This window comes from Hesperophylax consimilis, chromosome 8 (assembly GCF_061612785.1).
Source record: "Hesperophylax consimilis isolate HC1 chromosome 8, BYU_Hcon_1.0, whole genome shotgun sequence".
Lineage (NCBI taxonomy): Eukaryota > Metazoa > Arthropoda > Insecta > Trichoptera > Limnephilidae > Hesperophylax > Hesperophylax consimilis.
Genome location: NC_142843.1, coordinates 18,982,099 through 18,995,914, shown reverse-complemented (window position 1 = coordinate 18,995,914; position 13,816 = coordinate 18,982,099). Strand labels below are relative to the sequence as shown.

At 33.8% G+C, this 13,816-nt stretch overlaps 1 protein-coding gene across 1 annotated transcript; it reads right to left on the bottom strand.

Moving 5' to 3' along the window:
* Nucleotides 1-3,427: 3,427 nt before the first annotated feature.
* On the bottom strand, nt 3,428-4,823 carry LOC149421680 (uncharacterized). The gene is made up of 2 exons (XM_089634482.1): nt 4,780-4,823; nt 3,428-4,485 (listed from the first exon to the last, which is right to left on the bottom strand). The coding sequence occupies exons 1-2, from the start codon at nt 4,795-4,797 to the stop codon at nt 3,586-3,588; spliced, it is 918 nt and encodes a 305-aa protein (XP_089490608.1). The 5' UTR covers nt 4,798-4,823; the 3' UTR covers nt 3,428-3,585.
* Nucleotides 4,824-13,816: the final 8,993 nt, after the last annotated feature.

Here is a 13,816-nt window from a genome sequence, read left to right as displayed (position 1 = left end):
TTAAAATGAATTATGCCTAGATAAAGATAGGTATTTTGAATGAGCTTAGTGTTAAATTTTGGGATTTTATCTATCTACTCAGATGAATTTTAGAATCTACTTTCATCATTCTTCTTCTGGTCCCAAACTTCATTGCCACCTTTATATTAGCGACTTTTCACAGCCAGTTTTACTAAATTTGACGCCAAAATACCCAAACATACTGAATAATTTTTTTTAGTCAAAAGGTACAATCAATATGTTGGTTTTATTTTACTTATTTGTGATTTAAATTATGATATCAAGAATTCAATTTTGCATGATTTTAGAAGCAACTTTGGCATTTTTTTACGAGTTAATGTCATTATAAAAAAATAATCTTGCCATGCCCATTGTGTTGATAATATGAAAAATAAAATTAAAAAATCGTCGAAAGGCGTTTTTGTACGCATACTTTGATATATTAATTTAAAAAAATTGAGTGTGTTTGGGTATTTCTGCCACAAACCCAAATTTAAGTTTTGTATGAAAAGGGCATCGCAGCCGTTCCTCTTAATCATTTAAATACCAGAATTCCACCTGAGGAACATGAAAAATATTTTGTCAAACAAATCTCCCCGTATTATGCGTTTCGTTTATGAAGGATATTCCTCGTGACGTCTCTTTTTATGCTAGATTGCAACTTTTATTTGAGCAACAAATACTTTAAATATAATTACAGATCCCTTTTTGGCTATTTTGCTTGGACTGCTGCATAACCCGCCTGCTTCTCCCCCGTCGCTATGAACGGGCCTGAGGATTGACTGTGGGGGACTGGAGCCCATCCTCCCTGTCTCTGGTGACCCGATACTCACTTCTATCCCTAGGGTCTTCGGGTTCTTTCTCCCTCAATCCCAATACATTATTTGAGGGCCTTCTCGGGAAGCTAGCTAAGGGGTGCGGACGCCGAGTCTCGCTTGCTCATTCTCCACAGGACTGCCAAATAACTGTAACTTAGCTGCTTTGGTCAAGTCACAATCTCATCTTAATATTTCTCTTATAATTCTTGTAACTTTTTTCCGTTTATCTTACTAAAATTTTGGCAGCAACACCAATTGACGAATAGGTACGAGATTTAATCCAGTTATATAACTAACAACATGTACGAAACTCGTACTCGCCACTACTAACATTGTATGCCTGGACATTAGGGGTCTAGAGTGATTTTTATTAAAAGTAACTTCTTTTAAAAATAAAACATTATATTATTGAGATGTACGGTGAAGAAGGAAACTATCTGTTTCCTTAGAACGCCGTGGGAAAGTGGTGAACAACCTCCAATGAACTGGGATCAACTATCATTTTTTTATGTTATCCTTAAATTTATGCATGTTACAGTGTAAATTAAAATGTTTGAAATCAAAAAATTGTTAGTGGGATAGGTTTGTTTTATAACTAATAAAATATAAACTTTTGAGACCTGAAATAATCAAATCAAATTAGAAAAAAATCAATTTTAGTAAGCAATAAAAAATAACACAATTTTTTTTCAAATAAATGTTTAAGGTATTATCAAGCTTAAAATGTGTAAATAAAAGCCCAGTACTGAAAGGGTGAGCAAAAATATTAATGCATATAATATTATCAGAGAGAAAGTACGAATCTTCAAATAAGAGATAGTCATCGAATATTATTTTGTTGAGCTGCCATGTGGTTCGATTTACTTACACTGCTTGTCATTGCACATTGTACACGTAATATATATGTATCATGTTATGTTACACACGCAATGCAAACAGCTCAAAAAGAAATTTTATTAAAATTGAGACTGAGAACACATATCCATTTGTTTCCTCTCCAAAAACTATCTCGTCACAGTTCTATGTAAATTTGTTTCCGTTATATTAATATAATAAATATATTCCAACACGTAAAGTGTATTTACAGCGGTTTTCATCTTGTCAGATACGTCAAAGAACATCATTTAATAAATCACATCTCACGAGAATCTCTCCAACACTTGCAGTCACGAACTAACCATTAGTTGAATAAGTAATGACCTTGAAGACACAATGGCCTGCGAGTATTAATTCAAGTACAGGAGTACGCGTAACTTTTTATGACTGCATAAACCGCATATTAAAAGTTAACGCCTTTCTTCATAAGAGATTTGTTCGTCTGAATTGAAGATAAAAGTGAATGTTATTTTTTTGTGGAAATCCAATAGAATGAGTGATGAATCCAATGAAAGTCTGCCCACACGAGTAATTGAATAACCGAGTGAATCGAAAAGTGAAATTTTCACAGAATTAATTATTAATCAGCAGTTGGCGAATTTAACAATCTCCGAAAGGAGATGTTTTGCTGGCTGATTATTATTATCAAGTTGCATTTGATGCGATTTTATCGTTTTTTAGACCTCACTCTCGATTTTTAGTCGGAGCATCTCTCTCTTTCTCTCTCTCATGAATCTTATTTTTTTCTTGTCTATTATCCACAGCATTGTTATGGGATAAATATTAACTTCCAATAATAAAACTGGATATTATGTTAATCCTCGCTTTCAACTTTCAAACCAATAAATATCATTATCTAGATGACATGTTTTTTTGTATTATTTCCTTTGTACCTGTAAGTAGAAGCTTTGTAATCTCGTACTTTTTGTTTTATACCAGCTACATAAAGTAATAACGGTTTTTAGAACTGCTTAGTATAAAACATTTTTGAAAGTGAGTATTCGATTAGAATAAAGATTGTGTGGATTAATATTATTGCAACGATCATGCGATGACGCATCAGAGAGAGGTCTGAGCTTTTACCAATATGCCCGACAGGCGAGGAGAGACGGGCGAGGCGAAGAGCGGGCACGCGAGAGAGGTGCTCCGATGAACTCGTGACCAGGGGAGCTCCGGACAGTGGGTACGCCGCCCGGCTCAGGCAGCCAGGTGGACGCCCGCCCCCAGCCGGTCACCGAACTGCGGTGGCTAAAAGCAACTAAAAGTGAAACTCCCGTGACACACATCCGCCAGCCTGCCCCGGGCTGGACGCATTCATCACCCGGCTGCTGAGCAATTATCCGCTGTACGTACTTCCGCCACTCCCGTTCACTTTCATAGGTGAACGCGCCGGACAAAAAGTAGCCGCCCGCGACCAACCTGTTTCCACTCTCTCGACCGAATTAAATCGCGGATGTTATTATTTCAATCTCATCGGGCAAAATCTACAGGTCGCCTTTCATTTTTTCCCGCATTCGGCCGACCACACTGATCTCATTGTCTGTGTTTTGAATACGTTTTCACACATTCGCAGTTCGCAGTGACATTGCTTCGCTGTTCTTTCCCATTCTCGCGAGCATACTAATAGCTAACAATACAACTATTGTCTACTCAAAGTCTTACTTAAAATTACTGTAAAACGGCTTGTTGCGATGTTTGACAAGCTTTCAAATGAAACATCATTTTAACGTGAAACATAAAGAGATTTATTTACAGAAAGCATCGTATAATACAAATGATATCGACAGGATGGGTGATGATTAGATGTGATAAGCATTTGATGATCACAAACGAGCGATGACTTGGTTTTTATGAAGACTTAGCATATCCTTTAGCAGGATAGACTGATGACTTAATGATGGGGTGATGCGTAACGGGGCTGCAGGGGGACTCCGTAGGAACCGGCGGGGACGGCGATTGTGTTGTATCCACTTCCTGATGGGGCGGAGTAGCCGGAAGACAGGGAAAGGGAAGAGCCGTGGCCGATGGAAGATCCAATGGAAGATCCGATGGAGGATCCGTGACCGATGGAACCGATAGATCCGATGGAGCTGAATGATTCTCCGCCATGCCCTCCGCTGAATCCACCGCTGGAGAAGCCTCCGCTAGAGTGTCCACCGCTAGAGTAACCTCCGCTTGAGTAACCTCCGCTTGAGTATCCGCCAGAGAAGCCGCCGGCATAGCCGCCGCCTCCAGAGTAGCCTCCGTCCTGTTCATACTGAGCTACCTGGATACCTTGCTTGACATGGCCGAGCTCGATACCGACAACCTGCTCCTGGTAGTGTGGCACGCCATACACGGGAGAGGGAGGGCCGTAAGATCCGGAGAGTCCATGTCCGCCAGATGAGAATCCGCCTCCGTGAGAAGATGACTGGTACTGCGCGTTCTGGATTTCATCCTTCAGCAGGATGTTTTTGATCTCCTCGAGGAGATGGGGGTCAACGTATTGTCCTTCGGAAGTCTGATAACCGGAGTGCACGGCCCTGTAGCCACCGCTGCTTCCATGACTGTATCCTCCGCCCAGGGAGTATCCGCCTCCGCCTCCGCCCAGGGAGTATCCGCCGCCTCCGCCTCCGCCTAGAGAGTATCCGCCGCCTCCCAGGGAGATTCCTCCTCCGTGTCCTCCTCCACCCAGTGAGATGCCACCATGACCGCCTCCACCGCCCAGCAGCACAAGGGGTGCGGGCTGTGAGTATGAATAGCCTCCCGGGGCTTCCGCTACTACTACAGCAACGAACGCTGCGAGCGCCAACTGAAAGAAAAAAAAAGATATATCACTCACAAATTAGCATAATCCAATTTGATAAATTGTAACACACAAAAACAATATCTGTAATTGTTGCAAAAACTAAACTTCGAGTAATTCACAGCGAAAAAAAGAATTCACTCTTTTTTCTTAAAATGATTTTTTCACAAAATAAATTTATTGAAACTATAGCACACGCGATCTCGCCGCATAAAAGCACTGGATTATATGTTCACTTTAGCCCACTTTAACCCGGAGTTAATTGAAAGCATGATAGCGTAATATGACTGGACGACTTACAATGGACAGCTTAGCCATACTTGATTATTTGCACGAAGACTCGGAGGCAGTGTGACTTCCGAAAAATCGCCCCCCGTATTTATAGTGGGCTGAAAGCGGCCGCAGCGGAGGGGACCCGAGATGCCCGACAACTTTTACTTCGGGCACATCACACTCTTTGTGAGGCAGATCTATTAGTATTACCGCCACTTTTACATGGACTTCTTTTTACGGGCGGTTATCATCTCGATTTACGCAACAAGCTCGAAAGGCTAAATGTTGAACCCCGAAATCTCAAAAGGCTTTCACACAAAAAAATACATAAATCCATAAAGTTTTTAAACTGAAAGAATAGAACAGAGAGTAAATAAATATCTTACTAGTAGTTCTATAACCACGCGTCCAAAAAAGTATGTTTCTAATTTTCTCTTATTGAAATTTACTAAAACAAATCCAAAATTCCCTAATTATATTACGTAACACTTTTTTTATTTCAAAAAAGGAATAATACAATTTGTTCAAAGAAATTTCACCATCTTAATTCTTTTTTAAAACTTTGTTCAGGCCTGTAGGTACCATAATATATATTATTCCGATTTGATATCTCGTAGTATGCGATCTCTGACAGTACAAAAAGGTAGTATCCAAAACATGGCCACCATCTTGAACTGGAACCGAACAGATAAAATGCCAAACGGTTGAGTTAAAATAGGACTTCTAATTGTTTCTAAGCATATTTTATCCATCTCGCTCATAAAATCTGACCAACGCGTCCCGTACTAATGAATGAGCCATAATTAATTATGGATGAAAAAGTCTTCTTCATTAAAACTAAAACAGTAATTGGCAGGTGTACCACGAGGTTACGTACGTCTACGTACATTCTTACTAAGCCTACACCATTCGAAGTACCTATATAATATGTTTACTCACGACCTTTAAGAAATACTAAAACATCTAAAACGTTATTTTAGACCATCGGTGAAAAAACCGAATCAAGAAACAAAACTGTTTTCAATTTGAAGATAATTTGATTCTTTTAACACATCAGGTTTTATAATAATTTAACTCAAGGACACGGTGAAATTTCAAATTGTAGATAACTTGGTTCTTTTAACCCATCGGGTTTTAAAATAATTTTACCCAAGGACACGGTGAAATTTCATAGAATTTTGGAAAGCTCCCGAGGTATTTAAAATATGCCACATATTTCTTTTTATTTTTGAAGTTGTTGTAAAAAAACACCATTTTATATCTAGATAAAATTATCTTTGAAATGTCAGTATTTAAAATAAACTTTGATATTTCTAAAAAATACAATTTTGATATCAAACATGAAAAAGTGAACAAAAAAACTTTGACTCAAAACGTCCTTAATTTTGAAAAACTTCGATATTCGCAAAACACATTTCTTTTTGTAAAGAATTTGTTGAAGAAGATAAATATCACAATAATCATTTTTATCTTTTTGTCAATGAAAAAATCCCGCCAATTTGTAATAATACATTTCGACTTATTTTTGGATTCTATCCATTTAATCATTTATAAATATTTGAGACAAACTGAGAAGAATAATTATTTATCTTTTCAATGACGAATAAATGACGCATCCGAGGCATTATAGAAAAAATGAAAAAAATTCTTTTATAATGTATGGACGCACCGGTCAGATTTGTCCTTCAGAGCCTCTAATGGAATATGATGTTTGGGGCTTGTAATATCCTTCCTAGGCTTGAAGGGAAATAAATTTATAGATAAATGTAAAAAATTTGGAACAATTTTATTTTACGTCGTAGTCAGTGTTAAAAATACATAAATCATCATAAACATTCAATTCGAATATAAATCACATCGCTTCACATTGATCATACCGTGATTACTCCCAAAGATGATACTTATCTAGAAATTCGTGCAAAAATAACCATAAATCTTATAACTACGCATTATTCAGTTCTCAAATAGTGCTATATAATCAGAGCGATTGTCGAACAATAGAAGAAAATAAGTATTACGGTAGAATAACGATATCGATTCGATGGTATCCGAATTGGATCAAATTGTTATAATGTCAACTGTGGTCATGAAATCATTGTTCACGTTTTTCCCATGTCGACTTTCATCACTTTAACGTTAAAGATAATCAGAGTAGCGAAATAATAAGATTTAACAAGCAGATAAAATTTCATTTATCCATTTGGATGAAAATTTTTTTTGTAATAGGAATATTAGAAGGTTATGTATATGGTATTGTATATTTTCACAGAATTAGATAGATAATATTTTTGTATACGGTTTTATGATAGGTTACAGCTGTTTCGGCTTTAAAAGAAATTGTCAAACAAATTCGTGACGTTATTATGTATATCTTCTCCTTAAATAAGTTAAAAATAAGTGGTCTACGTTCCATGGCCTTGTGAGCCATTTTGAAAAATATGAAAACATTACGTAACATGTTTTTCAGACGCAATACCCATGGAAATGTAGTCACCCTAAATGCTGTTAATACAATAAAATATATAATCAACCCTACATGACAACCTGCATGTAAAACACTAGTCTTTGCCACAGATCTTAAAGCAGTGGTTGTATTTGGTTGGATATTATTATAACTAATAATTTCGGTAGTGTATCTCTGTGTAACTCCGGTTCAATGACCTCTAGAACTGGGTTTTGAATTGGTTTTAAAAGTTGAAACTGATTTTGGGAATGATTATAACAAGCGATAAAGTAGCTAAGAATTTTTTTTTCTGTTTTTAAAAAATGCACTTATATTTATTTTGTATAAATTTTTGCGAATGTCGTTATTTTTAAACTTTACTAACAGTGTTCATTTTTAAGTTCAATTTCTGATCGTCTTTTAAAAGGCAGCGATCCAGGGAGAAATGTACGCCAAAAACAAGCCTAGATAAAATTGATCATCTATGTCCATAATTATAAGTTTTTTTTAATGTATTAATCCGGTTTTTCCTATTAAATTGTGAAAAACAAACTAAGTTTACAAAATTAAATAATACTTTGGTTCCTAAATCTATTCATATTTGAACAATTTCAATCTTTAGAGACCATAACATTCGTTTTAACACTATTATTTTTCATTCTATTTTTACGAGTTACATAATTTTAATCAGATAATTAAATACCAATTTCATTGTTCAAATCAATTTATCTTATATTTGTAATATGTATCGATGAGTAAGCATATTACACATGCCACCAGCAATTTTACATGATTACTTTATTAACCTTTTTTTCAATTAAAAATTATGGCATTCGTGAGTAGGGTGTTTGCACAACTTATGAACTGATTTTTTACTGGAAAATTAAAAGATCATGCTCAGACTAAAATTCAATTAATAATCAATACCAGCTAGTTAAGAATTTAAACATATTACGTGTTATGAAGATAGCTATTATGGTATTATATCCATGGGTAGGTTTGTTTTTACAAATAAATTTAATACTGCACTGTCCAGTGCCAATGGTAACCTAATTCGGCCAAGTTGTGAAGTTGAAGAGAGTGTGGGAGGGGATAGAGAAAAGGAGGGTTGGGAAGTACCATATATTCAGATCTGGTTACTGAACGTGTCTGGAATCATTTCGAGCAACGTTCGAATCAGAGTGGTTGTCTTTCACCTGAGTCACATCACTGATTATTCACTACAGAAAGATGGGCACTGTTTCTATATTTTCCTCATCTCTTCGGCTTTCCCATTGACACATTAATTTAATAAAATACGCATTATTTTTTTAAAGATTCTTAAAAGTGTTAGGCCTCCATAGAGTAATCAGTGACGCAGAGATGGTGCACGTATTTGATTTTGGACACCGGTGACCACAAAAATACATTAACTCGACTTTTTAATTTAATATAACAACGAACATCGAAATACATAAGTGTAGGTTATCAATATATCGACGTGTAGACGATCTTATAGGCATGCTCATTTCACATATTTCATTTTAATTTTATGGCCGAAAGTGAAATATTTCTTTCAGTAATCTAATTTTTGGCATAAATCGTGTATTTTTAATTGATTTCCATTTTAAATCTGTCGTATGTGTTTTTGGGTAATGGTTAAAATCGGTGGATTTAACATGATTCAAGTTTACGTTGAGTTCTTTCCCCAGTCTAGCCAGTTAAAAGGTAAGAGAAAGGAGTGTGTTCTGCGGATGATGTTGCAATGATCGGATGATGAATACAGTTACAAATATTAACCTTGTGCCGAAGGAAAGAGAAATTATTCACAGCTTGTACAAAGAGATGAATAATTGAATCGCATAAGAGTGGTTTGGGTGATTGTAATCTCGGATTCGTATGGGAATGATGTTAAGACGATGGAATTTTTTTCCTCAACAGAAGAGACTGAGTTGATTGAGATGTCAGTTGGGATCATAAAAATAATTTAGTCGGCTAGAATTTTTTACTTTAATAAATAATATTCAAGTGTAATAATAATTATGCCTCTTTTATGAAATGAATATGCAATGGACCCAAAAAATATTTAAATGTGAAAACCATACATTTTATTTTATTTTATAATTACAACAGCCTGGAGTGAGTGGGACTATGGCATTGCCAAGAATAAGGCGTGGAAGAGGATTTTTGATTACCTACCACTCCTTGGTATACAAAAACTTGCATGACATACATCGTTTATTTTTTTTCCCATACCATTTTCCGTTTGAGAGGAAGGAAATTAATACTGAAATTAAATTAATAGTAAATTATTTATGCAAAAATAACATACAATCTACGCCTCTTTAATATTTGACTATGTCTAAACTCTTCATTTGAACATTGGGATCATTATTCAACATTCAATAAATCGCTCTACATACGTCTATAATAAATAATATGTCTTGTCAATAATGTTAACTCATAAATTAGTGGAATGACATCTCAAATAAATTATCCAATTTCGTACATGAAAGTGGGATGAGTAAGTATGGTTTTCATCACGAATTACAATGTATTTATAATATGATTGTTATGTTATTGGCAATTGCTAATATTTACCACTCCTTAATATAAAAATAACTGCACTATACCATTTATTGGAATTTTTTTATTACCTCACTCTGACCATCGGGGGATATGAGCCGGGTGTATTTTGCTAAAATTTTACGCAATTTATTGCACAATTTTAGAAATGCTTTTTTTTCAATTTGCTGACCTCGGAATGTGATCTAATGCGCTTGAATCTTGTATTAACTTTTCAGCCAGTTTCTTTATAATCCGAAAATTACCGGCTATCAGAATATCAGACAGGTATTTAGCAATGTTGCAGCTCAATTTATGAGTGAAAAAGTTTAAGAAATTTTTTGACCGATCGCGAAGTAAAATATATATTACATTATTAACTTAATTATTGACTCTTTGTACTTGAAAACGTAAGAGAAAATATACCGAGAGTCAAAAACAACTGATTCAGTTTCTCACTGTAGTACAAAAACTTCTTATTTTTATTACGCCTATTGGAATAAGATTACCCATTTTGATTCGCTAATCTGCTGCATTAGCCACAATAATAATTTTTTAAACTATCTTCTAAATCTTTAAGATGTAATCCTACTCCAAAAAACTATACAAAATAATCTATTCTGAAAGAAAGTTTAATAAAAATTTTGTTCTTTAAAAAACAAAATCTTTCGCAATGCTAACATTTTGTAGAAACATTAATGTTTTTGACATATTTCACATAGATAGTAAAGTAGACATCATAATTTGGTAGCAGTTTTTTTCAATGTTTTCGAATGATGCATCAATTAAATTTTATTAAACCACGTGGGAAACGAAGAAATTTTATTTTCAAGAAAAGAAAAGTATCGTTGTATAAAAAATAGTGTACAAACAAACCATGACCAAGTTCAATATCCATAAAACACTGACAGAGAAGCGTTTAGTGGGGTTCTATTAATTAATCATTCACTCAATCTGTTGACAGCTGACAGGTAGACACACAATGACGATGGAAATCTGAAGAGTCATCACTTTTGTTGAGGAGGCCATGTCAATCTCAGGATCAATTTCAGAAGAATGTTTTATCTAAATCATTTTAAAATAACACAATAAGGATGTAAAATTTGCACATTTCAAACATTTTTTTTTTAAATTATTAAATTTTATTTAAAAGATATTTGGTTTTACGCCCAGCTGGGCTTTTACATGTTTATCTATCTTTTCATCTTTAGTTCGTGTCATTTTGTAACCGTTCTCGTATATATTGGATTTGCTTTTTTACATATAATCGTTTGTATTCAGATTTACATTTTCGAAAGAAGACAATAAAGTAGGTAGGTATTGTGTTTGCAATCGAAGTATTCTTATTTGGATTATGGAAATTATTGAAAAGACACATTTTTTTTGTAAAATTGTATATCTTGCACATTTCAAAAATACATTTTTTTAAATTATTAAATTTTTACGCCCAGCTGGGTTTTTACATGTTTATATATCTTTTCATCTTTAGTTCGTGTCATTTTGTATCCGTTCTCGTATATATTGGATTTGCTTTTTTACAAATAAACGTTTGTATTCAGATTTACATTTTCGAAAGAAGATAATAAAGTAGGTAGGTATTTTGTTTGCAATCGGAGTATCCTTATTTGGATTATGGAAATTATTGAAAAGACACATTTTGTTTCGTTTAAAATTAAAACAGATTTGGTATTTTTGACCGAATTCATTGAAAAAATAGTAGACCAGTCTTTAATATGGTACTTAAACATATGTACAAAATTCACGTTCTTAATTAAATATACATTTTCAGCAGCAAATTGACACTTCAAAACATAATGGATGAATATTTTGTCATCAAAAGGTAGGTTTGTTTATGAAATATGTAGCCATCATCACGTCAGGTTATATTAAAGCGCCACATTCGAAAAAATCGCGTAGGTACCTACCTAAATCGCAATCAAGAAAGTAATTTTAAATAATAATCAAAGATTGTGCAAAATCACTGCGAATAACTATACAGGTAGGTCATTTTAACAATCGGTGTAATGTTTCTCACATTCTTTCAAATGACGTGTTTTAGTTTTTTTCCAAAGTGTGTTTGAAATTTGTATTTTTAATAATCGTCTTATTTAACTCATTGACTCCATAATGTATTATATGTGAAGATAAAATAATTCGAAATAATAAATAGAACTTCAACCACTAGAGCGATTTTTGGCATATTATGCCAAATTGCACAAACATTTTGAGCAATCGCTTGCCATAATGTGCCATATATAGAACCTAAAAATATGAGATAAACGATGAAATTTATGTGATACTATTAGCTTTACACGGCACTTAGCAGTTTTAAATATTTCAATATTAATATTTTCAGGAATCGTTTTAGTTAAATAATATGGTAAATATATATCTATGACTCAAATCGCTTGAGTGGCTTTGCTAAACTAACTAAACCTAAGATACCCAGTATATCTCAACTATTGATGCAGTGATATTTTTTCAGCTCATATTATATTTTTTTATACAGTCTATGCGATTAGATTGAACTACCGTAACTTTGTTTCCCGAAGTCGGTTCTCCACACATTTCGTAAAAAAAGAGCTATACAACAGTTAATCTGCTATGTTTAACAACGTTACAGCCATGTACATATAAAGGTAAATACATACACTTTTATATCCAATCAAAAGTACGGAATAACGAGAAAAAAATAAAAATTCCATTGTTTCGTTAGTTTCTCCTTTGGACGACTGCAAATTTCAGTTTTCAAGCTGTAGTGTTTAAATTTGAAATCGATTTAGAAAAAAAAATCACTTGAATAAAAAAAAAACTTTTTTTTTTCAAAATAATCAAACCTGAAATTTTATTCACAATGTATCAAATCTATTATTAAGTGATACTTAATTTAATAATTCAATGCAAATATACTAGTATTGAGGTCACCAACAAAAGTCGACTAAATAATTTGAAATGTACGTCGGATCTTGTTACATTGTTAAGACGGAATTGATACGATTTATTAATAAAATCATTTCTATATTATATATGTAATACGAGTATACCTTCGATTTATTGCAATACTACGTGATTAAAATATTTAGTAATTGAGCCTTCTATCGTAATAAAATGCATAATTTATCCTTGGTGACGAAACGGAGTGAGTATTATTATTTGTAAATTCCCATCCAAGAATCTATTGCCAACAAAGCAAAAAAACCTTTAAAGCAATTCATTTAATTGATGACTGTATGGACATTTTTTTAAATGTGAGTTCATTACATTTAAAAATAAAAATGCATGCTCTTATTGATTAACCATTAACGACAATTAAGAATATGAATATAAAACAACAATTTATATAACTCCGAGAGTGAACAAAAGATTTTAAAGAAATTTTCTAATAAGACTAATAAAATCTCCAAAGGATTAGCTTAAGCACTTAGCTACCCGTCTTTCCAAATTTTTATATTTTATTATGCATGATTAGATCAAAGATTTTAAAATTTTTAAGAATATTTTTAACTAATTGTATTTAACCTATAACTTATAGACAAGCAACTTTTTGATCAGCATCTTCAACAGCCATAGGAGGACTCTCAGTACCTACGCGTAATTTTGGAGACCGAGCTTTTGTAGTAGCAGGCCCAAATGCTTGGACCAAACTCCTTTCTGAATGGTAATATCTTTTAATTCAGCCTCAGAGGTAGAATTTTACCATTTTAATACCTTGTCCAAAAGTCTTTTCCAACCTGTTCATCGTGAAATTGTAGTTAAATGTGTGACAAAAAAACCTGACTCGTTCGGAAGCATCAAGTCTGACAACTCCCGCAATAATCCAGTCATTGTGGAATGATTCCTCCTGTACACTGACTGGTATCTGAAGAGCACTTCGCTTTAAAAAAATAAAAGTTAAGGAAAAGAGCCAATGAAGAAAAACCTCCCAGCCATTAGCCAACAACATTTGCTTTTGTAATGTCAGCAGTACTATGATGTTCTCGCCGCAAGCAGCTCGAAAATTTTAGCAGCCTGCAATGTTTTATACTGTTTGATATAATTAAAACAAATTATGTGATAGAAATGATTGAAAGTTTTATC